At 43.3% G+C, this 27,221-nt stretch overlaps 1 protein-coding gene across 4 annotated transcripts; it reads left to right on the top strand.

Annotated features, from left to right (window-relative positions):
* Nucleotides 1–714: 714 nt before the first annotated feature.
* CFLAR (CASP8 and FADD like apoptosis regulator) lies at nt 715–25,123 on the top strand. Of its 4 annotated transcripts, XM_044431695.1 has the most exons (12): nt 715–865; nt 4,421–4,498; nt 6,377–6,446; nt 7,201–7,916; nt 10,426–10,537; nt 12,448–12,583; nt 12,905–12,993; nt 14,483–14,528; nt 15,016–15,065; nt 16,333–16,408; nt 22,736–23,213; nt 24,079–25,123. In XM_044431695.1, exons 4-12 carry the CDS (start codon nt 7,621–7,623, stop codon nt 24,212–24,214), a joined length of 1,419 nt encoding a protein of 472 aa, XP_044287630.1. In that variant the 5' UTR covers nt 715–865; nt 4,421–4,498; nt 6,377–6,446; nt 7,201–7,620; the 3' UTR covers nt 24,215–25,123. The 4 variants fall into 4 exon arrangements, with proteins under 4 accessions (XP_044287630.1, XP_044287629.1, XP_044287631.1 ...); XM_044431694.1 differs by lacking the exon at nt 6,377–6,446; XM_044431696.1 differs by lacking the exon at nt 6,377–6,446 and having other exon boundaries at nt 4,421–4,502.
* The last annotated feature ends 2,098 nt before the right edge of the window (nt 25,124–27,221 follow it).

Raw genomic sequence — 27,221 nt, 5'->3', positions numbered from 1 at the left:
TTATTTCAAGGCCCATAAATCCTTTTATTTTCTACAGTGTTTACATCATTGGTTTTGGGTCACATTTTTTTTTGCACCTTCTGGCTAGCCCTATTAATTTTACATTCTTTGCATTGGTGAGTTTTTTTAGGGGACAACAAGGCAGGTCATTCCAAGCACTTTCAATATTTTACCATGAAAAAAAATCTGTATAGATATATACACATATATACACATCACTAGGTTGACCCCAATCCAAATGTTGTCCCATTCATCCCAATGGGACTACTCTTAAGTAGGACTAACAGATTCAATTCACAATCTTAACACCTTTTCATTAACACCTTCCACAATAGCCCCTGATAAGTGTGGGTTTGGGACTCGAGATCTCGGTCCTACTCCTTGCTCAGCCATGGTACCAACTAAGTAACTTAGACCAGTCACAGCCTCTCAGCCCAACATACCTCACAGCGTTATTATTGTGGGGATAAGATTGAGAGCAGGAGGAGAATTCTGCAAGCTGCTTCGAATTCTTAAAGAAAAATATGGTATATAAATCTATTAAATAATGAAATAAATTACTACTCTTTTGCACGCTCGCGCACGGCTCGCCAAAAATTATAACCGTTGCAAAACTGCACATAGAGCCAGTTCCGCGCCTTCGCTGTGCTTCGCAACCTTCTTACGCGCAGCAGGGAAGTATAGTCCTCCTTCTGGGCTAGGGAGGAGCTGCCTTGCGTCGCCATCCAAGCTGCGCGTCTACCCAACCCGAAAGTCCAAGCAGCGGAACTGTGCTCAATGGCGATGGCGGTGACCGGAGTTGCGAAATGCCCGTGCTGAGAACCAGCAAGGGGGAGCTCGGGCGATAGGATCGGGCGCGCTGGATGTGAGTAACGCTGGTCCAGGAGTGACTTGTCCCTGCAGCAGGCTGTCGTGTGAAGCTCACGGCCCCAGGAGGGAAGGAGGAAGCGCGGCGCGTTTGTCTTGCCTTGCTTTGTAACAGCCCATGAAAAAAATGTCAACCCCTTTCAGCGCTTTCCTCGTATATGTAGCTAAAAGCAGGGATGTTTCTAAGAGCTCGTTTCGGTGTAGCTGCTGCGCGGTGTAAAAGGCAGTGGGGCTCTTTTTTCTGTGGCCTTTGCGCAGTTTTCCACAGCTTCCCCTAGCAGCTCGAATCACTGAGTTTAGGAAGTATGTGTCATGTTATCCTCCATTTTAAGTGAGCAATGCAAAAAGGGCGAAGGCTGCTATTTTTCGCATATTTCTTTACGCTGTCAAATAAAAGGGGGCTCACTCCTCAGGCACATAGGATTTATGCTGCAAAAGTGAAGTTTTATGACGGAATAACGAGAACTCCCCACAAAGTGCAGCTACATTCCGTGTGGCGGATCTTTTGGGAATGAAATTGAAAACAAAACTGACAAGATCCATGCTGCTCATACACAAAGCTCTGCTGCGGCCACACTTGAACACCGCCGAAAGGAGAACTGGAGCTGCAGAAAAGGGCATGCAGGCAGACCAGGGGCTGGAGTAACTCCTTCACAGGGAAAGCTTGCGAAGTTTGGGACTGTTTACCGTAGAAAAAAGCTGACTGGGTGGAGACAAGATAGAGGGCTGTGCTCCACGAGGAGGCGGCACTTCTATCCCTCATTATACAAGCACCCAGCGAAGTCCAGTGGTGGGAGATTGGGGGCAGAACGAAGCGCTGTTTCACTCCGCTGGCACAGGGCTACAGGGTGTGCGAGGCTCTCAGCCTCATGAGGCCCGCATGCTGCTGCTAGTATCAGCGGGGGCTTGCCTCGGTATGCCCCTGCTGGGAAGCCCGAGTGGGAATGAGCGCCCTCATCTGGAGGGACACCGTGGGAATGGACTGTGGGACGCGATGGGCGTTTGGTTTGACACGACAGGGTGCATCTAATGCGCGTCTGATACGTGCTCCAGCAGACACTGAAAGCTTGCTTCAGAGCAGAAAAGCACGCTCATATATGTCACGGCTGATGGCTGCTTCCTCACATTAGCCGAGGGGCTAAAACTATTATGTGCTGCCAGAATTATAGATTTTTCTTTTGGTTTTTTATGGCCTTATTTCTGCCTTTTAAAAAATGTTACTAATCAAAGGAGGGTTCTGAAGCTGTGATCAAGAACAAAGGAGGGTGAAGAGGGGGCGCTTAATTATTTCCCTTCTTCTATCCTTGCGGTTGGGGAAGAGATGGGAAGTGTGTTTTAACTTTTGTGAAATTAAGAACCCAGTTCGGTTTATATGTTTCACTCAAAAGTTAAAGTTAGTTTAATGTGAAAGTAAATATATAAATATTAATTTATTTGTGTACCACCCAATAGCCAAAGTTCTTTGAGCAGTTCACAACAGTTTCTCAAAACTACAAAAAAGAATGTTAATGTAAAAAGGTTAACGTAAGGTATTTCCCCACAAGGACTGTAATGCCTGATAATTTACTGGCATCTTACTCTAGAGTCTAGACCCAGTTACTTGAAAGGAATTTTGTCTGGATAGAGCTGTTTACAATTAACAGCACACTCTTATGTGTGATACTCAGTAGTAAGGCTCATTGAATTAAATGAAGTTTACTCACTTGTCAACTAGATAAACAATTGCAGCCTCAGTATACTTGTGATAATTTTTTGGTTTTTTTTTTGGTCATTGTAATTAATAGTGGCCATAGTGAACAGGTACTTTTGCTGGGATTTTGACTAAGGTAATTTATATAACAATTCGTTGTTTCAGTTTAGATTCTTCTCAGTATCACATATAGTTAGTTGAAGCATTCTATTTGAGTTACAGCTACATTCAAGAGCAGGCTTTTTTTGCATATGGGATTTCTTTCTATTTCCTTTAAAGAACATGAAATTAATGAAGTGACTGTGAATCATAAAGATGAGCTGTTCCGTGACTCGGAGGGTCTTGTAAATCGCTTAGGGAAAGCCCCCTCAGGGCGTGGGAGGAGCGAGACAGTGCTGTTCACTCACATACAGGCCACAAAAGCTCCAGCTAGAGTTCAGATTACAGCTGATGGGAGTTGGAGTCTGAAACATCTGGCGATCCTAGCATGGGAAAGGCAGGTATGACCACACTATTTAAATAAAGTATTTACAAGGCAGCTGCAGGAAATAGGTGCCCTTTTGTTGTCATATAAAAGCCAGGAAGCAGGGAGGAGGTGCAAAAGAGCCAATCCTTTCCTTTTTGCTGAGTTGCTAGAGAAAACAATTACATTTCAAAGAAGCATCATGGTTACTGATCTGGACTTTAAAAAAAGAGTTAATATTTTTATCAGTCTGGATTGAGAACTTGAAGTATTTCCAAGAAAAAGAGTCATATGCTGTAAAATACACATGAAGATAATGAAGATCTGCTTCCAAACTTTAATTTACCATGAGCAGGGTATCTTTTGGGGACAAGAATGAGGGCAGATTTTTCAATGTTTTCAGCTTTCCTTCTTGTATTCTGCCTTGATGCCTAGACCTGAATAGGAGCTATATAATATGGAGGAACTAGGATATATGCTTTCAGATAAATCCTTATGCTGTGGGAATAATATAAATGCAGATAAATAGGAATACTAATTCTTAGATTAGTGTTCATCACATGGCTTTGGCAAGCTCATAAATTCAATATTCCTACAAATATAACGTTTTTAGTTCTGATGTTGACTGAGAAAGTTGCATGCTCTCTGACACCTGCACACACACACACACACACACACACGTACGTGGTGGTGGTGGTGGTGGTGGTGTTCTGTGTTTCCCTAAAGCCTAACCAATATTTCAGGTTCCTGGCAGGTCAGTAACTGGCATCCTTACAGGGAATTCCCATTGAGTTCAGTGGGTGTAGAACAAGCAAGCCTCCTGAATCCTGAAACGAAAGTTATGTTGTTCCCCTTTGTGGTGTTCCATGTTGAACACCATTGCTTCTGTAGATAAAATGGTAGTATCCACATATGAAAGGGAGGTATCAAGCTTAAGGAAACCGCAACCTTTGTAGAACTACAAGAAATCTTTAGAAATTGAAACTTATCCAATGAGGGCTGTTGATATCCTTAAATACTATTGTCATCAGGAGATTTTAGTAGCTTAATTGTGCACAGGACTACAGTCAAATGACCAAACTCTCCAAGAGGACATTCTCAGCCAGATTATGTTTATTTACCCCGAAAGATTGCCACCTTTCCATTTGCTCCTGGTGGTTTGTGTCTTTCTTATTCAGTGTGTGAAAGATTCCACTAGGTAACCTTTGGCTTACCAGATGCATCAAAGGTTGTGCTGTTCTGCGTGGCATGAATGGAATGTACAAACTGTTCCTCACATTCTTCACTGAGGACTATTTCCTGTGGGGGTTGCAAGGCAAAGATCCAAATTTCTGTTTCAGTTCTCTCAGTAAAATCCACTTTTTTGTTGCTTGTCTTGATTCTGTGGGATCTCATTTCAGGATTAAGAACAACAGATAAATTGCTTCATTTCACAACTTTCCTGCATGAACAGAAGGCACCATCTGACTGTTTGGTCTGTAAGTATGTTTAATTTAAAGTGGCTTTACTTATTTGTAATGGTAACATTTCACTGATGATTTGGAGTAAGGATGATAAAATAAGGCTTCCTCCCCTTGGCACCTTCATAAGTCACTGGCCCTGTTCTCTGTCAGCATATATAAAATCTAGTAGTGCACTCCTGTCTAGTTCTGTGCCAGTTCTACTGGGTGCAATGAGCTTACTCCCAGGTAAACATGTATGGGGTCACACTGTAACCCTATACATGTTTTGTCAGCAGTTGACAGGGATATAGTCTCAGGTGAGTGTACACTGGATCACAACTTTAGTACCTTGTTGCTTCATTTTGCATTATTTGTGTCTTTTTCATAAGGAAAAAGAAATATGCCCCTGTTGAACACAGGGAAAATAATAAGGGGCATAACTCATGTATTATCTCTTTTCATTCTTGTGCTTCTTGCAAAATATTCAGTGCAGCGCTTGTGAGTTTGTCCCCCACAGACGGTTAAGACTCATAGTAACTTTGTGAGGTAGGAAAATTCCAGAATCCATATCAGTTTAATACCCTCATTAGGGCAAGCAAAAATATGCAAATTTTCCAAGAAAAATTTGCAAAGAAAATGCAAGTTTTTGAGATCGCCAGATATCTTCATCTGGTGAAATATTAGGAAAAGTGGGTTTGGGGAGATCTGATTGGCCTAAGCTAATTTTTTCCACAACTGTCGAATTCAGTAACAAGAAACCACTTATACTGCTCACTTTCCTAGTAAATTAACAGTCTCCCCAGAGTACACAATGAAAAAAGGTAGTAGTTTGTTTACTGTTGGTTTCAAGCAAAAGATTTTATGAAGTGATTTGGTAAGTAGTCTATTATTTAGATTGTTGGCAGACATCACACATCTATGCGTGTATTTGCAATTCTGGTTCAGCCTGTCTGCCTTGTTTTATATTATTGGATCCAAGAGGCAAACAGTTGAGAGTTTATAGTACTGGGAGTGGTGTTGGGGTTACTAACCTTGGATCCTATACTGGACCACCATAATTTTCCATTTTTCAAGGCAGACAGTTTTGTGGACCCATCTGCTTTATCCATCCTATGGGATCTGAAGTTCAAAAACTTCTGACGCAGTGACCCACTTTGCATGTAACAGCAGCGAATCCTGATTTAAGTAATCAGTAATGCACTGTGGTACATATGCAGCTTCTGATCTGAGATTATTCTATGATGCGTGAACCTGGGTTGATGACATTATAACCCAGAGTATTTGGATTTGCATGTCACAGAATAATGTCTACTTGGAACAATCAGAGGATGTATTCCCAAAATGGTGGCACCACACAACCCCAGCAAATTATGAGTTCATTAATTAATTGCCTTGGTTAACAGAATATCCAAAAAGGCAGAGACATACAAATCCCAGGAAAAACAATCATGGGACACATTTTCCTCCTGCAGTGAAAATAAAAGAAAAAGACTCAGTAAAGCAGCATGTTTAATCTCCACATATAGAGATGACCTTGAAGAAAACCCAGTTCTTGCCTTTTCACATTGGATCTCAAGAAAGAGATCCTGTATCTCAAGATGTTTGCATGCTTGCTCGCTCTGCTTCTGTCTTCCTCTCTGTTTTTTTTCTCCCCACACACACAAACTCTAGCAGCTCTCACATTTCAGGGAGAGCTGTGCCTGGAAATAAAAACCTTTAATATGCGGGTAGGCAAAATGTGGAGCCAGACCTGCTGATAAATTGCCAGGCCATTTGCAGTGAATGACCCAGTGGTTTAACAACAGTGACAAGAAAATGCCCTTTCCCCACTCCTAAATTAGGTTGCCGAGGTCAAGAAAACATAATAGAAAATCAGGAATATTTATTAGGATATTTTTATCCTGTCCATTACAGTTTGTCTCTGGATGGCCTACAAAATATCTCTGTATGAACTGCAGTTCTGTTACTGAAAATACTTTTCTGGGTGAGTGTGTGCATAAAAGAGGCACCTTATTTTGCTAATTTATGCACCTTTCTGAATCACTGTTTTACACCAGAGTGCAGTTGGTGGTCCCCAAGGTTCTGGTAAACAGCAAAGTAGATTCCTGAAGCACTGGGTGTTGAACTGCCCGGATGTTAAGTCGTATCATCCTTCTTTTGTCAATATCTAGACTCTGATCAGGTCTTGCTTCAAGGAAGGGCTGGGTAGAGTGTGGTCTTTTCAATGTTGTTGGACTGACACATTCGTTAGCTGTAGGTAGCATAACCAAAGTGAGAGAGAATGGGAGTTGTAGTCTCAACAACATCTGAGGACCACATGTTATCAATCCCTGTTTTAAAGCAAATCCATACCAATGCTCAGCTCACAAGAATGACTGGTTTCACACAACATTGTAACTCTCACTCAAGGGCTGAATATGGGCTGACTGCAGTAGTAGTAGTGGTTGTTATGTGGGTAATTGTAGCTATGATAACAGGGCACACACAGTCCATGAAGAAAACCCACAATTTTTTTGTTAGTCTGTCGACTGTAAGCTGTTCACTAGGCTTGGTTCAGATAATATAACCCATGATTATTAAAACAAAAGTGTACATTCTTGTGTCTATTCTAAATATTATACAAAATTCAGTTTTAAACAACCCCTTAAATATAGACCCTTTATCAAGTGATGTACAGCTACAGTGAAAAAGAACTATTGTGTGGGAGCCTCTGTCAAAATGTGACTTCCTTTTTTCAGGGTTTACTTTTGGATTTTGTGGTTTCATTTCCTGTGGACATTCCGAGTTTTGTGATTAGGAGAACTTTGCTAGAAACTGGGCATTCCATTTTTCATTCAACCTGAGCCTTGGGAAAGCAAGAGCAAGCTGTTTTATTTCTGAACGTTTGAGCAGTTTGTATCTCACCAGACGCCTGCCCGAGTGCTAGCAGTGAACTGGTTGGGTTCTGTATCAGGTGATGCAAATCAGCAGTGACTGGGCCTTTACTATCGTGTGGGATCCCCCCACCCTGCAGAGGTTTTCTTCATATCTAAACACAAGGCACATCTGCTGAAGATCAACAAAGAGGGAGGAAAATACACTTGGTTTGCAAGCAAGCCTCATGAAGTGGCATTCCTGTCTCAAACACACACGGGACTTTAAAGGAGAAGTGGCTTGTGATGACAGTTTACGGGGTACCAGCTGCCCACCTTCACCAGATTGAGCAGGAACTGGATACAGATGAAAAGGAAGCCATGCTCTTCTTGTGCCGAGACCTTGTCCCTGATCTGCCCATGCCGGATGTTCGGAAGCTCTTGTTGACTTTGAGCGAGAGGTCGATGTTGACACCTGTGAGCTTGTCTGAACTCTTATACCGAATGAAGAGATATGATTTGCTGAAGAAGGTCTTGGGGACCAGGAAAGCAGCAGTGGAAGCGAACTTGGCCATGTGTCCTCAGATGGTGTCAAAGTACAGGTGGGTTGAGCAGAGGAGATTTCTCTTTCTCTTAATGTTTAAAATTATTCTTTATATGCTTCTACCTTACCCATTATTTTACAAATTTAGTTCGTAGGTTCTGTGGCTGCAAAAGCCGGCATTTCCAGGAATCACTCCTCACACAAGTGCCCTGCTGGTGCAGACAATCTAACAAAGGAGCTCATGGGGAAACTCAGCTCCCAGTTGCACAAACTGGAAATGCATAAGTTTGTAGAAGAGTGATCTCACTCTTGTTGGTTTGGGGCTCTGATGTTAATGTAAATCCCACAAATGGACTGCTTGCATGGTCAGTAATTTGTGGAAGAGAGCTAGTAACTCAACCTGGGAGCCAATCTACTTTGGCCCAGTCCAAAGGAAGTTTGCTTGCACCATTTAAAATGAAAGAAGTGGTTAATTTTTCCCTAGTGTTTATTTCTCTAGATGAGAGATCCTATCTTGTACCTTAGCTAGTTGGTTGAGAGAGCTCTTCTTGTTTGTACCATAATTCCAACAGCCATATTTAACCATCAGAAAAAATGAATGGCTACACTCTGCAGGGCCCTTGAGCAGGGACAGGTAACCTGGTGCCCTCTAGATGTTACATACTACCAACTTTCATCAGCCCCAGTCAATGTGGCCTCATGATCAGGGGTTGTGGGTATTGTAGTGCAAAACATGGAAGATATCATATTGCTTACCCCTCCACTAGAGTATTTCTCAGTGCAACATCCATGCCTTTTCCGTTCAGAAGAAAACAACTGAATCCATAAACCATGTAAGCCAAGATACTTGAACTTAGGCTGGTTATTGTCCTGTTGAGAGCCATCATGGATGGAGTGTTGGACTAGAACCCAGGAGACCTGGGTTCTAGTCACCCCACAGCTATAAATCTCACTGGGTGACTTCAGGCGCTTCACCCACTCTCAGCTTAGCCTCCCTCACAGAGTTGTGAGGAGAAAAGGAAGAGGAGGAGAACCTTGTAAGCTGCCTTGGGTTTCTTGCAAGAAGAAGAAAGGTGGGGTATAAATGTAATGTAGCAATAATAATCGATTCCACTTGTGCCTGCTGACCACTTTCTTTTGACGTCAGTGGGCTTAAATGTGTTAGTCATGTCTGAGTGGGGTGGTTGTTTCCTCTGGAGAAGATAAATGGTGCTGTCAATTGTATGGTGGCTTCCTTTAAGACTGAAGTCATTCACACACAAGTGCTATAAACACGGGAGAACATGCTTTAGGATCAGTGTGTGTGCCTGCTCGGAACGTGATACTTGTGGCAATGCCGTATCTGATAGTGAGTCAGATGATTGGTTTGCTGAGCCCAGAATTACTTGTGGAGTGACTGGCTGCGGTTCTTCTGGGTTTCACGCAGGAGTTCCTTTACCAGCCCTACCTGGGGATGCCAGAGATTAGACCCAAGACCGTCTGTATGCAAAGCAGGTGGTCTCCTACTGAACTACAACCCTTCACCCTCACCTCATGCAACCTTCCCCGTGTTACATGGTTTTTCCTGAGATGAGAGGGCTGTCCTAAAGGGCTCCCAATACAACCACATCTGTGCTACCTGCCAATTCATTCCCTGCCTATCTTTCAAGGCGGCGTTTTGCTCAACCCTGCCTTGCAGCTTCAAAGTCAGTGTGTCTGAAACCTCTGAAAGCTAAGGCAGGTCTTCTGTAATTTCTGCCTTAACATTTGAGCTAAACATCATGCAGTTCTTCAAACATGGGAAGTAAAAATGTTCCAGGCCCATAAGAGCCGCCCACCTTTCTACACGGCCTTGGTGTTTGTAATGCCAGAGCAGCCACTCAAGCAGAGATGAAAGCAACATCTTCCTCCAGGGGCCAGTAGTTTTTCTGCAGCTCTGCCTTGGGAGCAGCTGGGGCATTCAATAATACGCAATGCAGAAAAGCAGCAGAATTAGCTCCTTACTCCACAGTGAATGGTCCCCGGGGCCTGTGGATTCTTTGGTTATACAGCCTGCTTTCAACAATCCATCATTGGTTTCTTTCCCACTGAATGCTACGGTGATACTAAAATGCAGTCCTTTTGGTCAATCCTTTGTTTATTCCTGCCATTCATGGCTTGCCAGGCCATGTTTCCTGTGAAGCAGGGTGCACTGTGTTCAGCTGGGCTTACTCTCTAGTAAGCACATTTACAATTGCAGGCTGAGAATGGCTTTCTAGTCCAGCCTTTCCCCAAGCTGGGTTCCTTCAGATGATTTTGACTGTATCGCCTAAATCATTACCATTTTCAGCATGATGGGAGTTGTAGTCCATAACATCGGGGGGGTGGTGGGAAAGGCTGTTCTACTTCATAAGCACAGATAATTAGGGTTTGTGTGTTTTACATAGTTCAGTGAAGGAATGTTATTGTTATTATTACATTTTTATACTGCCCATAGCCAAAGCTCTCTAGGCAGTTGACAGCAATAATCATAGAAGGAATAGGAAACATTGGGCCAATGGGAGTTTGCTGAAGGTCAGTTGGTTACAAATTGTCTGTACATGTTACAGAGTTCTGATGACTGAAATCAGCGAAGATCTGGACAAAGATGACTTGAATTCCCTTGTTTTTCTTCTCATGAATGACCTTGGAATGTCCCATGTGAAGATGGCAAAAGATAAGGTACGTTTTGTCTCCCGTCATTTCCTTTCATCAGTTCCAAAATGCAGCTCTGCGTCACGACTTTTCTTACATTACTGTGAGTGTAGCCCTAGAGGAGATGAGCACTGCTTGTGGCCCCAGCCCTTTCACACACACGCTGCTACACGAAGGTGCCCATGTGCTTACAAAGTGTACGTGTGTAAGCCATTCCGTGGCTTATGCTAACTAGGCATTTGGGGTGGAACCTAAATAAACAACCTTCTCTAAAGGGGAGAAAGGTGGAGAGGTCACTGTAATGGAGCACGAAAGGATGGTGCTGGAAGAAAGAAAGCAAAATGGTGTGCTTGGTTCCTTTTAATGCAAGTAAAACAAATTCCACCAGAGGAGGAAAGGGAAGTTACTGGAGGCACAGATTGTGCTTCTTTTAATCAATCCCTTCTTTGTTCTCACAGTTCAGTTTAGTAGCATGAGCTTGTGCATATTTCCTTGTAGCTAAGGCTCACTGGGCTCAATGGGGATTCCTTCCTAGTAAGTGTGTTTTGGGTTTCAAACTGATAATGCTATTTCTAGATCAGCTTCCCTAGCCTGCCTGCTTGCCTCCAGATTTTTTGGACTACAACTCCTATCTGCTCCACCCAGCATGATTGTCAATAAAATAAGTAGCTCTCTTGAATATCAAGCATGTTAACAGACTTGAACTGCCATTGCTATAAACGGATTTGGCCTGACATTCCCAAAAGACGGCATGTCCTGCTGTATTAAACTCAGCAGGGAGTTATTCCACCAACAGCATAGTAAATCTGGACAGCAAAAGATAAATACGTTGCCTGGTAGCCTTAACAATCTGAGAGTCAATTTTTTTCTGCAGGTTCACTGAAATATAAGCATACTATAGCCTTCTCTTAAAAATGGATTTGTTGCCTTTGAAGTTAATTTTAATGGGATGTTTTCTGTGTTTTGTTACCTGCTCTGAGGATTTGGAGTGAACTCACAGTCAACATGAATGCATAAAAAGGAAACTGACCCTTCCTCTCCCTCTCTTCTTGCCTCGTTTTAGAAGAGTCCCTTAACAATGCAAGACCAAACATCTCTTAATGATACACTGTCCTTACACACTATTGATGTGTGTCCCAGGGGCATTCGATAATAAGAAGAGAAGAACTGCACTGATGGGAAAACAAGGTCATTTGGGGATTTATCTTTATCAGCAGCTGGGGAAGCCCTTTGAATTCCCGTTCACTCATATGCAATCCTATCTGAAGGTGGAGTTCCATGGTTGGTGGAGAAGAGGAAAGAAGTGCAAAGTATTATTTTAAGGATGGCTTTCAGTCACTCATGTAAGAGCTTCAAGCCCTCTTGTTTCTCTTGACTTAATGCTGACAAGGCTTCCACAGCCCTTTTTCCCATTCTCAGAAGGATTCGTCTTCAGACAAGACCCACTGGAATCCAATCACCCTCTCCCAAACTAGTGCCCTTCAGATGCTTTGGCTTGCCAGACCCAACATCTCTGGCCATGAGCCCTGCTGGCTGGGGCTGATGGGAGTTGTAGTCCAATACGCAATGGGAAGGTGCCAAGTAGAATTGGAGGGAAAGAGCTGATCTTTGAATTTGGCTCACCAGTGAATTGTGGACAAACTTAGGATGAAGCCACTGTGTTGATCAATTCCTAATCAGTAAAATGGAAATGAATATGATTTCTGTAGCAGGGTTAGCATGGCTAGGATAATATACTGGACACATGAGGCTGCTGATGTAGGAAACAATAGGTTCAGCAGTAGTGCATGGAAATGACATGTCTGTCTTTCTATATTCTGAATGTTCTAAATAAAACAGTATTGTTCCCCATTCTGTTTCAAGGGCCCACCTGCAAATTTCTTAAAGATGTGCATTGCTTGGTCTGCTGTCTAATACATTTGTTCTGACTTTCCTAGAGTTTCCTGGCAATAATAACTGAGCTTGAGAAGTTAGACCTGGTGTCACCTAATCATCTGGATTTAATAGAAACTTGCTTCTTAAACATTCACAGGAAAGACTTGGCAAAAAGAATCCAGCAGTACAAATGGGAAGGTAAAGTGAAGCAGTTTTGCTATCCAGTCTTCTAGACTGGTCAGCCCATGGGGTTAGTGGGGTTTACCCCCACGAAAATGAGCAACAGGATTACAGTTGCATGGTTTCAATTGGTATGCTTTGTTGCAGGGCAACCTCAGATCCCAAGACATTTCTTGTGTCAGATGTGGCTTAACTTTTTTGGTGGAGTGAAAACATTTGTACAGTAGTAGGTAGTGTAAGCACAAGATTTCAGGGATGGAGAGAGGCAGAGAAGAAAGTTACGATCTATGGAAAGGCCACTGTTGATAGCATTTCTGAAAGCCTCTGTTCAATTTTCAGCTCCAGTGCACCCCACTGGCTCCTCGCTTAAGTGTGCGAATGCACTTCAGGCATCGTTTCCGGAGCTGTCTCTTGCTGACCCTCCAGGGGTAAGTGTGTAGTAATTCAATACACTGAAAGTGTTGCCAAATGGTTGCTTCCAGGAGCAGGGATTTTCTGAGGTGCAAAAAGCATCACTAATGACTTAGCTGTGAGTTTTGGTTCTTTTAAAGTAGAGGTTGTGTGATGCGCTAATGCAGCATCCTGCTTAGAGTTTGATTATGGAAGCCTTTTCCAACCAGCCCCCCCCCCCCCAATGATTTAGACTGCCACTTCCAGCATTCCTGACAACTGGCCTTACCGGCTGGGGCTGATGGAAGATGGGGTCCAAACATCTGGAGGGCTGGTTAGAGTACAGGCACAATGTGTAAAGTGAAAGTATAATGGTGACTGGGGATACAGCACCATCTAGGACTTGAACCTGGATGAACATGCCAACCTGGCCTGTATCAGAGATCTGGTTAGATGGAACTAGGGAAGAAAACCTTTTGCCAGCTCTGCCTACCTGGGTTCTCCTTATTGCATGATTTTATTAACATTCCATCATATCCCTCTTGCAGTATGTTTTCTAAACCAAAAAGCGTCAAACAGGCTTTACTCATAAGGACAATTCTGCAATATCATTTTGGTTGCTTTTTTCTGCTCCTTTTTCAGCTCCACAATAGCCTTTCTGAGATACCCAAAACCGAACATAGTGTTCTAGAGGTGGCCAAACCATGGATTTCAGTAAGGCAGGGTTGAATAAAGGTATATATTTACTACAAGAAACTCACATCATGAAACAACAGTATAATCTGTTGCTTAGTTTCAGATTAGGAACAACTGTCTTCTCCTATGCTGATACAAAGACAAATGGGAATGCTTTTCTTATACAAGCATATAAAAGCAGTACAGTTTAGTATAAAGGAACAGATCAAAGATGATGATGATGGTTGATATGTGATTCTTATGGGGCAGATATGAAATGAAAAGCTATTATTACTAAGCATATATGCACCAAATTGAGATCAAAGTTCCTTTTATGAACTTTTTTTTTTTTGCAAAATTGCAGGGATACCCGAATTATGAAATACTATTAGGAGGGAACTTCAATAGAGTCCCAAATCCAGTATTTGATAGAAATGTAAAAGGCAAAGTTAAAACTCATTACATTTACCTTTTTTGAGGGATGTGACGACTTTAGTTTAATTGATAGTTGGCAATTTCACAATCCAGATAAAAGGAGATAACTCATGGCCTTCCTGGTGTTCTGGTCTAAAATTCCCATTATCCTGCACCATTGGCTATACCAGCAACAGCCGATTTGTAGGCCAAAACATCTGGAGGACCAAAAGTTGTCCGTCCTTGATAGCAAGCCTACATTATACTCAGCTTTCCAGATGTGGGTATACCATGCATTCATATAAGGCTGTAACCATACCAGTTGTTTGTATTTTCTATTCCTTTCTTGATCATCACTAGCATGGAATTTGCTGCTTTTGCTGCTGTAGTCGGTTGGATATTACAGGGTTGTAATGCTGTATTGTTTGTAATTTGCAGATTGTGAACAAAGAAAGATTGCTAAATGGAGCACGTGCTGTTCAGGGTAAGGCCTGTTAATCCTTACAGCCTTGAGCTGCAATCCCTTGCTCATTTACTTAGGGAGAAGCCTCATTGAACTCAATGGAACTTACCTTTGAGTAAACATGTATGGATTGCCACTCAGAGATGCACTTTCTATAATAAACACACTCTAGATTTTTGTCCTCTGTGTGTTGTATAAGACAGCCGTGGAGATGAATTGGGATTTTCCCATGTCTGTCTTGCTGGGAGAACTGCCTCCTGTTATCCATGGCCACACACAGTAATCAAAGTAACACAGTTACCTTTCCCTCATTTACTTTCCTATATTTTTAAGATGCATATTTTAACAGCCACAGGTCATTTGCATGGTTATGACATACTTTGGCTGGCTCAGATGTTCCTTATGCTATATAGCTGTGGGGGGGCTATAAAAACACCACCACTAAAATCAACATTATGGGACAATGTAGGCATACCACAAGTAACCACCCCAATTTTTCTACCTGCAGCAGAACAGATTCACCTGTCCATACCAGAAACAGGAGGAACCCTGCCACAGGTATGGCACACTTTAGTGGCAAGCCTCACCTTTTGCTGACCCATGGACCTTTTCCTTTCGGTACAAAAATGCCTCAATGCTCTAATGCTTTTAACTGGGTTAAAAAGTTAGGCAGTTTAGAAAGCCACTAATTACATCCTTCATGCCTGCATTATTTTTAGTGCTTTTAAGCTCAGCTGTTCCCATTGATTGATGTTTGGATTTATATATGGCTCCCTACTCCAAATGGAGTTTTCCTGTACCCTGATAAGTACTGAAGAATTAAAACATGCGGACCAATGGGTGAAAGTGAAAACGGCAAATCCATTATCTTATTATTTATTTACATGTATTTATAGGCTGCCTATAATCGCTGAGGCCCTCCTAGGCCACAACAGCATCTTAAAGTACTGCTGTGATCACCACTGCCTGCACTTGTCTGCTTGCCATACCAGTTTATTTTCATGACAGTTTGTGAGCCTTTCACAGGGTGGGAAGCCTCTTGGCCTTGGCTGGAGGTGGCTGGTAGCATCTTTAGATGCCTCCTGTAGCCTCCATGCATCACAACAACGGAAAAGCAACACCTTGCAGTGTTTAGATGTAGGGCAAAAAGGGACCATTTTCACAGTTGGGAGCTTCTTCCCAATTCCTGTGCAGTTGAACAGTATTCAAAGGACGGCAGCCCAGGCTGAGCTGTTGAGCGGTGCAGGTGGTTTCGGTCTGCTTGCGGCAGCAGGCAGGATTCGGATGCTCTGGCCTTGCTTCTTCTTGAGGAACTGAGCCTGCATGGCTGGTTCCTGTGCCACCTCCCCAGGCCTCAGGTAGTGTTTGGGTGGGCAGCATCTCTTGGCCTTGCCAGCTTCCCCCCCCCCCCCCCGACAGTCCTGCTGATTCTGTGGGAGCTCCTGGCATCAGGGCGAGTGTGGAGGAGAAGCGACGGCACCTGCACAAGGTGCCGCTGGGGCACTCGGCCAGCTGTCATTGGCCAGAGCAGCCCTCCCTTGGGCTGCTCTGGGCAAGGGCTCCCTAGTCTCTTGGCTTGACCATGGTTTAGTATGTGCTCTGGTTCGGGTGGCATGCTTAACCCTTAGGGCAGGGGGTTGCTGAACACTTCTGGGAGCCATAATTAGTTGCAGCATTAACCCCAAGGAACTGTCACTGGCACTTTCCAGTCGCTCGGGCTGGGCAGAGCAGAGGTAGGGATCTCCCTTGGCCATGGGAACTGAGATTGGGAGGTCTGTGGAATGGGGAAAAAAGCAACACAGTAACTCTGCCCTCCCCTTTGCAGGCATCAGGCAAGTATCGAATGCAGAGCCAGCCACTGGGAGTCTGCCTCATCATAGACTGCATTGGCAACGATGCCGGTAAGTGCTCAGGCAACCCAGTATCTTCTTACTGCCAGAGTCTACCGTTTTCCTCCAGAAGTGTTGGACTACAACTCCCATCATCCCCAGCCAGTACATAATAGTAAAATGCCAAATAAGAATGGAGGGGGTTACCCTAACCCTAATATTTCCCTGTGGGCAGGGTGACTAGTAATACAAGAAACTAGCTAGTAAAAGTCACTATTAATTAAAACAAGAAACTAGCACATTAGAGGACACATTCTTAGCTTAGCTCACTCCCTGCTGTGCTTGTTTTGCTATTACTTTCTTTTTTGAACTGATGGGGGCTTATAAATTGGTGTCTCCCCCTCCCTGCACCAAGTCTGGAGAAATGCCATTCATTCATCTGCCTTGAAAATCCACCCCTTCATTTGCACCTGAGCTAGAGCCATTGCGAAAATTTTGGCATGCTATAATGGATGTACCTGAATGATCCAGGTTTACAATTGTGAATGCAGAACTAGATTTCAGTAGCTTTTCCAGTGTAATGGATTCAAAGCAAGATCCCCTTTGATTTTGTAGTTAAGTTTCTAGAGTTGTGTTTTCTTGAGAGCTGTCCTGCGACTTTTGCTTTCAGTGAAATTGAAGAAATCATCATTTGTCATTTCCTTCATATATTTTGAATTTTACTTCTTGTGAGGCAGTGTTTCCTAGAGGTAAAACACAGAATAAACCTTGCATTTTCCCTTGCCACATTTCTCATGGAAAGTCCCATGTGACTTCTTACATAAGCCAAACCACAGATCTCTTGAGGGCTTGAAGCATGATACTGCAACAAATGAGTGGTTAAGAGGCATACATGCTGAGAAGGTTCAGTGTGAGCCACTTCACGCGTCAGGGAGTCTGAGAGCAGACGGGGAGGAGGAGAGAGGAGTGCCCCTCTCCTTTTTCTTGGTTGCTGTGCTCTCAGCAGTCGGGCACAGCTCACCTCTCTTGGCATAAATCGTGAGGTGAAGAATGCAAGAGGCGGCAAGTGATAGGCTTACCTGTCTGCCATCTGTTTGAGAGTGTTGTGCTAATCAAATGGTATCTAAATGCTTTAAATCAGCCTTCCCCAACCTGCTGGGCTTCAGAGGAATTTGGACCACAACTCCCAGAATTCCCATCCAGCCATTGAGTGGGAATCCTGGGTGTTGCAGTCCAAATGTGTCTAAGAAGGCACAAGGCTGGGGAAGGCTGCTTTGAATAAATAAATCTGGGTAGACAAGGGGCAAATAGAGCTTTAAGGTTCTGGATATAAAATGAAGCCAGGCTTTCTGAACTCAGTGCCTTCCAGTTGTGTTGGAATGTAGCACTCATCAACTGTACCCATTCTGTCTGGGGATTATGGGAATCACACATCTAGAAGGAACCCAGTTCAGAAAGCCTGATCTATGCTAGTTCCTTTGAAAGTGGAACATGGGAAGCTGCATTGTATCAGATGAACTCCTATCTTTCTGACCTGCTACTGCATATTTTGAGTGGCAGCAGCTCTCCACCAGAGAGAGCACTGTTTCCCACCTTCTACCTGATCCTTTTTCCACCGGGGACACGAAATGTTCAACCTGGGACCATCTGCATGCAAAGCTTTTGCTCTGCCACTGACTTATGGTCTCTCCCCTCAATGCATGAAGAGAGCAACAAGAAGAAGCCTGGAATTTTTATGCTGACTGAGCTTGAGTATGGGTTGAGTACGTATTTTCACTGAAATGTGGGTTGTCATTGAGATGCATTGTCTGAACCCAGCTGCACTAACAAGCCATGAAGGGAACCCATGGTTTGCTGTTGGAGTGTTAACTGTGAGTTGTTGTCTGATCCCAGACGAGATAAGACAAGAGTTCATGTTTCAACAGTAACTCACTGGTCAGCAGCAACCTATACCTCCACGCTTGAGGGTGGGTTATTGTGTTGTCTGAACCCATCTATGTAATTGCATCCCCCTGCAATATCCGTGTCTCTGGTGGTTCCAAACGTCCTGAGCTGCACCCTATGCATTCAGCTGAACATGCAGTTTCCAATCGTGGGGAGAATTCTCTGCATGTTCAGCCAAATAAAAAAAGAGTTCCCCTTCAGGCCTTTTGGCTCAGTCTCGTCAATGGCAGAGCAAGCAGGGATGGGAACAGTGGCAGTTACTGCCTAGCCTTGCTCCCCTTGGTGGGAATAATGCTGGAATAGGGCTGACATCTTTCAGGCATAGATGGGAAAAATTGGAAGACTATCACAATGTTAACAAAAGGTCTGTGCACAATTAAGATGCAGGGGTAACTCTCAGCGTGGTGGATTAGAGCGTGTCATTGCAGATGTCCCTTATGAATCGAGTGGCTGGCAGCTGCTCTTCATTTTATCATCAATGATTAAAAAATAATCCAAGTCACTAAAGAAGGAATATACTAAGTAATACAAGTATTGATAAAATGTCAGGGTGGATGGGGATGAGAAGAGTACTGAAGTCACTAAATAGGACAGGAATAGGTGTTAATAATAAAAGACCACAAAAAAGCTAAATATGAAAACGTAGCAGTTCAGAAATTACACAGAGTGCGGTCATTTCGATGTGTCTTTTGAATGCCTGACTGCTTGGGGTTTTTTAGCATCTCTAGAAATGAATCAGTACAGGACTTAAAAGATCTTCAGTGCCGAGGCCGCATTTCATTTCAGTTTCAGCTCTTTTCCATTTTACCCCTAGAAATCAGCTAGGATTATGTGCTCACTGGGCATGCCCAGCCTTCCTTGAGCTCTTTTGGGGCGGGGGGTTTCCTCTCTCCTCCCAAACATTTGTTGTACTTCTGCAAAGCCTGGGGGTTTTTGATGTCTGTTGATACCTCCTTTTTGTGTCTGATGGCCAGTGCTATTTTGGCTAATACAGTGGCACTTGAAGAATGGGTTTGTTATTATTGGTCACAAAGCTATATATTGTCAGCTGAATGTGTCCAGCATATTTTTGAACTCTGCCCTGAAATCAGAAAATAAGGCCCACTCCTCAAGGGTTCTCACTGCTATAAGGAGAAGCCTTCTGACATAGTTCCCAGAACTGGCTTAAGAGCAGTGCCATGTTGCTAACGCTAGTAAGAATGTCCGGGGATTACCACCAAGAGCAGGGACTGCTCAGAATTTGGTGCAGGAGTTTGTCTTTAAGACAAACGTGCAGCCCAGGAGATGTACTGTGCTTCCAAGGGTGCCTTCCCTTGCCCCATCACTATTGCCACCCTGCAGCAGTCTTGATAGGGAATGCTCGTTCCTTGCTGGTAGTAACAAGGGGTGAGTGACCCATATTGGAATTGCTGAGATCTGCATGCATGTGATTGTATGCATATATGTTTGGAGTCCTTGTATGTGTGTGTGACTCTCTGTCACCCCCAGGCCAACATTACTTAGCATTACCTCTGGCCTGAAAAGTTTCCATGACTGCATGCAAGAGGGCCACACCTCAAGCTTCTCACAGTCCAGAGAAACTTGGGCACCCCCCAGGCCCACTGAAATGTGTAACAGGGCACAGCCCCACAGATGAGTGCTTGAAGAGCACTGCGTGTAAATTTACTTGGAAGTAAGTTGCACTGCATTCAGTGGGGTGCACTCTCCGATATGCCATTGCCTAGGATCGCAGCCTGATGCCGTTTAGATGCACTTCCTTGGAAGTAAGTCCTAAGAGGGGGTCAGGTGGCACACTGAATCTCATGACAAGCCCAGTAGTTTTCAGAAGTAGACCGCTTCTCTCCAGCTATGGAAAATAAAACTGAGTGCAGTCAAATGGATTCAACATGCATGAAATAGACTTTATTCCCAGCTACCACTCAGAGTACCGAAGTAGATTCATCTGATTATATTTAGATCCTTTTCTCTTAAAACTTTTTCAGTTGCTGAAAAAGCAAATGAGTTTTGAGTATCTTGCATTCCTTGTATGGAAAGCGTCATGAGACAGTGAAGACAAGGTTACTGGGGGTGTATGATTAAAAAACATTCTAGCTTATTCAGATAGACAGGAAATACATGCAGCCGGTACATAGCCCCAAAGGGATAACCTATTTAGTACACCGCTTAGGGCAGGGAGTGGGGGAAGACTAGTTTGCAAGAAGCACCTGATAGTGCAAAGCATTGACTGGAGTAAGATCAAGGAAAAGAAAGGAAGAACTGCCAGGGCCCCATTCTAACAGTCTAAAACTGTTCTTGTCAGTGTCCCACTTCTGGCAACCATATTATGGCACAACTTTGAATCATTTAGTCCTGACGGAAGGTTGTCTGTTCTCTTAGCTTGGAGGGTGATAGAAACATAGAAACAGAGTGAGTCAGAAGGGGTATCCTGGGCCATCTAGTCTGACCCCCGGCTCCAGCCAGCTGCGCTCATGACGTGCCCACCATGTGCACGTCCAGCCTATCCTTGAACACCCGCACCGATGGGGCCTCAAAAATCTCCCGTGGAAGCCCATTCCACACCCTCGGGGTCCTGACTGTCAGGAAGTGCTTCCTGGCATCCAAATGGAACCTTGGTTCCCTGAGCTTTGCTCCGTTGGAGCGCGTCCTGCCATCCTCTGCAGGGGAGAACAGGCCTCTACCACCTCCGTGTGACATCCCCTCACATACCTGCATGTCGCCAACAGGTCCCCTCTGAGTCTCCCCTTCTCCAGGCTGAAGAGACCCAGTTCCCTCAGTCTTGCCTCATATCCCTTCCCCTGCAAACTGGCCACCAACTGTGTGGCCCTACGCTGCACTGACTCCAACTTGGCTATATCCTTTCTGTAATGAGGGGCCCAAAACTGAGCACAATACTCCAGTTGCGGGCGCACCAGAGTCGTATAGACTGGTAGTAATACCTCTCTCAACCTAGAATACTTCTCTCGATCTAGAATGGGGGCAGGGAGAAGTTTCTGCTTCTTTTCTCAGCATTTATCACCTGTGCTGATAACCTCCAAGGTAAAATGGCTCCATATGAAGTTTCATACTAGTTTAAAAAACTGTTTAAAAAACACCCTGGGGGTGGGGAGGGAGGGTTAGAGGGGAATCCAAGTTCCCTTTGGTACAAACTCTGAATTCAGTCAATAACCACGATGCAATACTGCCCTCTACTGGCAAGGCTGTAACTTAGTTTATTAAGAAGTACTGTAATTGCTCCCACTAGAATAGCCCTACACAGACTCTGTAGCTGTATCCAGATGCCTTCTGTTGGAAAATGAACATGGAGACTGAATGGTGCACCATCTTGTAATAAATTCCTAGGACCAGCACATTTTCACTGCTCTGAAACATCTGGTTTATTTAATCTCCCAGTTTTAAATTCTCACACTTTTACATTGGTGTTCTGATATTATTTCACATAAAGATTTTCCCATGTGAAACATCTTATCCTCTAAAGCAAGAGTGGGGAAGTTGGGGCCCTACAGACACAGAACTCCCAGCACCCATCAGCCCCAGCCAATATGATCAGAGATCAAGAATGGTGAGAGTTGTAGTCCAGCATCTGGAGTATTGTAGTGATACTCAGGAACGGACAGACAAGGGAGTACTTATGGCAGGCCTAAACAGTGTGATGATGCTCTGAGGTAAATGCAGTTCACAAAGCACGGCTAGAGGCCCCTCTATCGCTCTTAAATTTACAAAAACCAACCCAACATCATTTTGCATAATCTGGTTTGGTTTTGCTAGATAAGCAGAGGAGCTAGGCATAGTATAGGATGCGAATGCTCCAGGCTCCAACCACTATAAATCTCACTCAGCAAGTCTTCTCACTTCTGAGATGTCATTAAGCATTGGCCATAGGTGTCCATAAAGTTACAGTCTCAGAGGTGGAATCTCATACAAGGAAGCTGAGATTTTCTAAATGGACTAGATACTGCCCCAAAGGCCTCGCTTTATACTTTTCTGCACTCCATTGGAATGGTGGCATGTGCACAGCCTTGATTATATTTTTAAATTTATTTCATATTTCTAGTCACTTTTCTGTAAAGTAAAATATGTGCAAAAATAAAAATATTTCATTTTTTCTTTCTTTTAATTAGGAGAGGATATATTGTTGTTAATTTGTTTTATTGTGGAATGTTTTAAATGCTATTTATAATATTATATTGTTATTTTTATTGTTATTTTTATTTCTGTAAGCTGTCCTGAGACTGCTGCAAAGGACGGCATATAAATGTTTAAATTAAATTAGGAAACAAAATTGATAGAAAGACTGCCATAACAAGTGGTAAAGCAAACAGAAAGGGGCCAAGCAGCAGAAATAGCATGAAATTAACTAAGATAGTATCAGAGAACTGCAATTTTACTCCAGTGACAAGCAAAAAAAAAAAAGTCGACTAAACACTTTCTTGGGTGTTTTCTTCTTTCTTTCTCTAGTTATGATTGCAAAGTCCTTTAAGGCACTGTGTTTTGAAGTTCGATGCCACTTATTCTTGACTATGGATTCCATGATGCGAGAGTTGTATGAAGTAGCAAGACTGAGACAACACAGAGACTACGACTGCTTTGTTTGCGTAATGGTCAGTCGAGGTGACCATCAGGGTGTCTTCTGCACAAACCACAGCGGTCCAGGATTCTCTCTGGAAAGGGTGAAAAGCTTTTTCACTGGTGACCGGTGCCCGGATCTCTCAGGAAAACCAAAGCTCTTTTTTATTCAAAACTATGTTGAGCCTGGCAATAGGCGAGAAAACACCAGTCTGATTGAGGCAGACGGAAATCTGTGTACTATCCCACAAGTTGCAGATATTCTCTGGAGCCAAAGTATGTCGGATGCATCTATTCTAGAGAGATCACCAAACTCATCTTCCTACTATCTGACTGCCCTAACTGATCTGTTGATTGATCCACACAAAAGGTAGATGATTGCTTTTAGACATTGTTTCTATTTGTTCTAATTGAGCAGGGCTGAGTTTATGCTGCAGTTCTTCAGGGGCATGGAAAATGACTGGGAATTTAGCTTACTGAAAGCAGAATAGATTGTTCAAAATAGGATCACGGTGTCCCTTTTTCTTGTGACATCAAAATATACGTGGTGCAGAATTCAGGTTTTCTTGGGGTAGAGCATTTTTATGGCTTGGGCACAGAATTTCCATGTTCTTTGTCATGGTCTCTGTGCATCACACATATATGGGTGCCTGTGCAGTGCCTGTTGCCAGGAAGATTTAACAGCTTTAACTGTTTTGGTGGGACCTCCACTCCCACCCCCCAGGGTAGCTCTATTTAGTGCTTCAGGAAAGGGATGAAGCTGACCTAACCTGGGGGACAAGCCATACAAAACAGACAACTCTGAGTCTCTCAAGCCACAGTCCTAAGTAATACTTACTTGAAGTAAGCTCAGTTGAAATGACCAGGGTTTATTTTTGTGGAAACATGATTTAGAATTGCTTTTTTACAGGGGAAATGTTCAGGACAGTCTCCTCCAGAGAAAACAGGAACTCTTCAGATGACAAATCATGTATGAGTGCAAAAACACTTTTGCAAAGTACAGAGCAGCCTTACCCAACCTAGTGCCCCTCAAATATTTTGGACTACAACTCCTAGCATTCCTGAGCATCAGCTGGCTGGGGTTGATGGGAGCAGAAATCCAAACCATCTATTGCAAATCAGGTTGGGGCAGGCTGTTTGGAAAGTGTTTTAAAGTTTTAAACTGAAACCTCTTTCTTTTCTCTCCTCCCCCCCCCCCCCCCGCCCGACATATCCAACCCTTTGTCCTGACACAGAATGTTGCCTCTTCTGGATATTCTTGTGGAGCTGAACAACAGAGTTTATGAGTGGAACAGAACTAATCTTTCACAGCAGTGCTCACTGGTATTAAAGCATACTCTGAGGAAAAAACTTTTCCTGTCTGGCATCTAAAACAGTGGTGGGTGAGTTTCATAAGGCCTTCCTCAAGAGCTATCTGCAGGTATCTCTTGAAGGGTTAAGTACATGAGAACAGGTATTCAGACATGTTTTGCATCTTTTTAGGCCACTCTGTCATGTAAACTTTCAACAGATGCTCTGCCAAGGGATGCAGCTGATAAATAACAATTTCAGTAGCATGTGCTGTAACATCACGTGACAGTAAAGCTTAGGCAATTGAGGGTACTGCCTTTTAAGTGGATCATTTGCCACAAACCAGTGGATGGATCATGGAAAGCATGAAAGTGGCAAAATGAGTAACTCAGGGTGTGATCCTGTGTTGGCTGGAGCATGCTAGAAATTGTAGAAATTTTTCCCTATTAAAACGTAGGGAAACATAGGATTGCCCCTTTACTGTTCCGGGATGAAGTCTTATTTTATTGTATTTTGCATGTAAGATTTTCTTGGGCAAAGGTTAAGTGCTGTTTAACACCACAATTTATTCAAATACGTAGCATTACTCCTTTTTCTTATCTTTTTAAGGTACTCAAAATTAAGGCAACAATTCCTTCAACATATTTTGCCATTTAAATCTGAGTACTTGATGTGTCTGTCTTTAAAGAGCAATGTATCAGTTCCTAGCTTTTGGATCTATGAACCTCAGCTTGTTTTTACCCTGTTCTGGTATAAAGCTGTTTCTTCTGTGTGTTTCTGTGGAATATATGGCCTCTGGAATTGCAAGGCAAATAGTCGTGGAAACAACCTGGGTGGATATCCACACACAAGACTCTGTGAGCCCTGTCTCTTCTCTGTAATCTGAAGACAATACGAATGCTAAACCACTATTTGAAATAGCAATGCACCAATTTTGAACTAGTTTAATTATATTTTGAAAATAAAATAAAATTTTAATTTTAAAAATGATTATACATGCTCCTCTTACTGTTATGGGTGGCTCAAGGGGGTGTTCATAAAGCAACCTAACTAGGTTCTTGGGTTGGTTGGTTGGTTGGTTGTGGAGGGAATATTAAATATGTGTATAGAAATATATAGAACTGGTTCATTTAGTGAGATTGAACCATTTGCAAAAGAAGCAAATTTCTATCCAACATCGGCTGATTAGGCCAAATGTGATCATGGAAACCTGCTGGCCCCACATAAACCAAGACTGTAACTCTGGCATGGTTGTTAGTTCATGAATCCTGACTTGTTTGGATGCAGTAAACTATTTTTCTGAGTTTCTACATCATGCTCCCTGGATTGTTTATCTACTCATGTGAAGTTAAGAATTAAATGAGAGTAAGATGTGTTGAGCATTCTGCTGCTTTACTGCTATTCAATAAAGCCAGACTTCATGGACTGTTAGATGCAAACACACAATCTATCGGCTGAATTCACACAACGCGACAACCCAGCCAGCAAATAAGCTGTGTACTGTGGGCTGTTCATGGAACAGATGATCTGATTCACTCTCAGTTGTCCTCCGGTATCTCAGGGGACTTGGTACCTTAAGCCAGCCTCTTTTTCCCTGATCTGCTTGCAACCCTTTTTGAATTGCCAGCACTGCAGCTTTTCCCCTTTGCAATCTTTTCCTGATCTCTGCCAGTGACAGCCCCTTCAAATTGTCCAAGCTGCACATAGGTAAGGTCAACACTGCTTTGTCCCCTATTCTTTAAATTATGCTCTAGATGTCAGAAATGTGCACAAGCGTTTTCATGGGGGGTCACTAGTTGGAGGTACATGTGTGTGCACTTCCAGGCAACCCAAATGAAAAGTCTTCCTTGCTCAATGTCTTGGTAAGTGTCTGTTGTCAAAGTGCAGCAGGTACTAGCAATGGACACTGATCAAACAAGGCTGTAAATGGGCTATTTTGTTATATTTGCATCTGTCAGGAAGCATGTGGAATATTCTGAGCAAGGGAGAATTGAACAAATTATTTGAAATATTCAGCATTAAAAACATGAAAGCTTATTCCCATTTATCAAAAGGAAAAGGCAATGTTTGCCTCATAATACGTGAGGCAATCCTAAATGGGATCAGGGAAGAGCAAAGCAGCCTATCTACTGCCTCATCCCAAAATCTGGCCAGAGTGGGTATGTGGTGTTGTTGTTTGTTATGCTATGTCATTCGCAAAGCTGTGCCCAACCCATCACGACCCCATGGACAACATTCCTCCAGGCTCTCATGTCCTCCAGCATCCCCTGGAGCCATTAAGCTCTCGCTGACTGCTTCAGTGACTCCTTCTAGCCACCTCATTCTCTGCCATCCCCTTCTTCTTTTGCCATCTATTGTTCCCAGCATTAGGCTCTTCTCCAGGGAGTCCTTCCTTCTCATTAAGTGGCCAAAGTTTGAGTTTCATCTTCAGGATCTGGCCTTCTAAAGAACAGTCAGGGTTGATCTCCTCTAGGACTGATCAGTTCGATCTCCTTGCAGATCAAGGGACTCACAGGACCCTCACAGGACCCTCCAGCACCACAATTCAAAGGCCTCAATTCTTTGGTGCTCAGCCTTCCTTATGCTCCAACTTTCACAGCCATACATTGCAACTGGGAAAACCATACCCTTGCCTATACAAACTTTTGTTCGCAGGGTGATGTCTCTGCTTTTTAGTATGCTGTCTAGATTTGCCATAGCTTTCCTCCCAAGGAGCAAGCGTCTTTGAATTTCTTGGCTGCAGTCCCCGTCTGCAGTGATCTCGGAGCCCAGGAAAATAAAATCTGTCACTACCTCCATTTCTTCCCCATCTATTTGCCAGGAAGTGATACGACCAGACACCATAATAATAGTGCTCTTGATGGTGAGTTTCAAGTCAACTTTTTTGCTCTCTTTCATCTGCATCAAGAGGCTCTTTAGTTCCTCTTCACTTTCTGCCATTAGAGTGGTATCACCTTCACATCTGAGGTTGTTGATATTTCAGTTGTTTAGTTCACTGGATTTTTCAGCACCGTTGTCCCTTTTATTGCAAATGCCCTCCCCCACTGAATTATAACTTAAGATTGGAATGCAACAGGAACATTTGTGG

Source organism: Varanus komodoensis, unplaced genomic scaffold (assembly GCF_004798865.1).
Source record: "Varanus komodoensis strain SLA01 unplaced genomic scaffold, ASM479886v1 scaffold23, whole genome shotgun sequence".
Taxonomy (NCBI): Eukaryota; Metazoa; Chordata; class Lepidosauria; order Squamata; family Varanidae; genus Varanus; species Varanus komodoensis.
The sequence above is the reverse complement of the archived record's forward strand: the minus strand, read 5'-3'. Positions and strand labels throughout refer to the sequence as shown.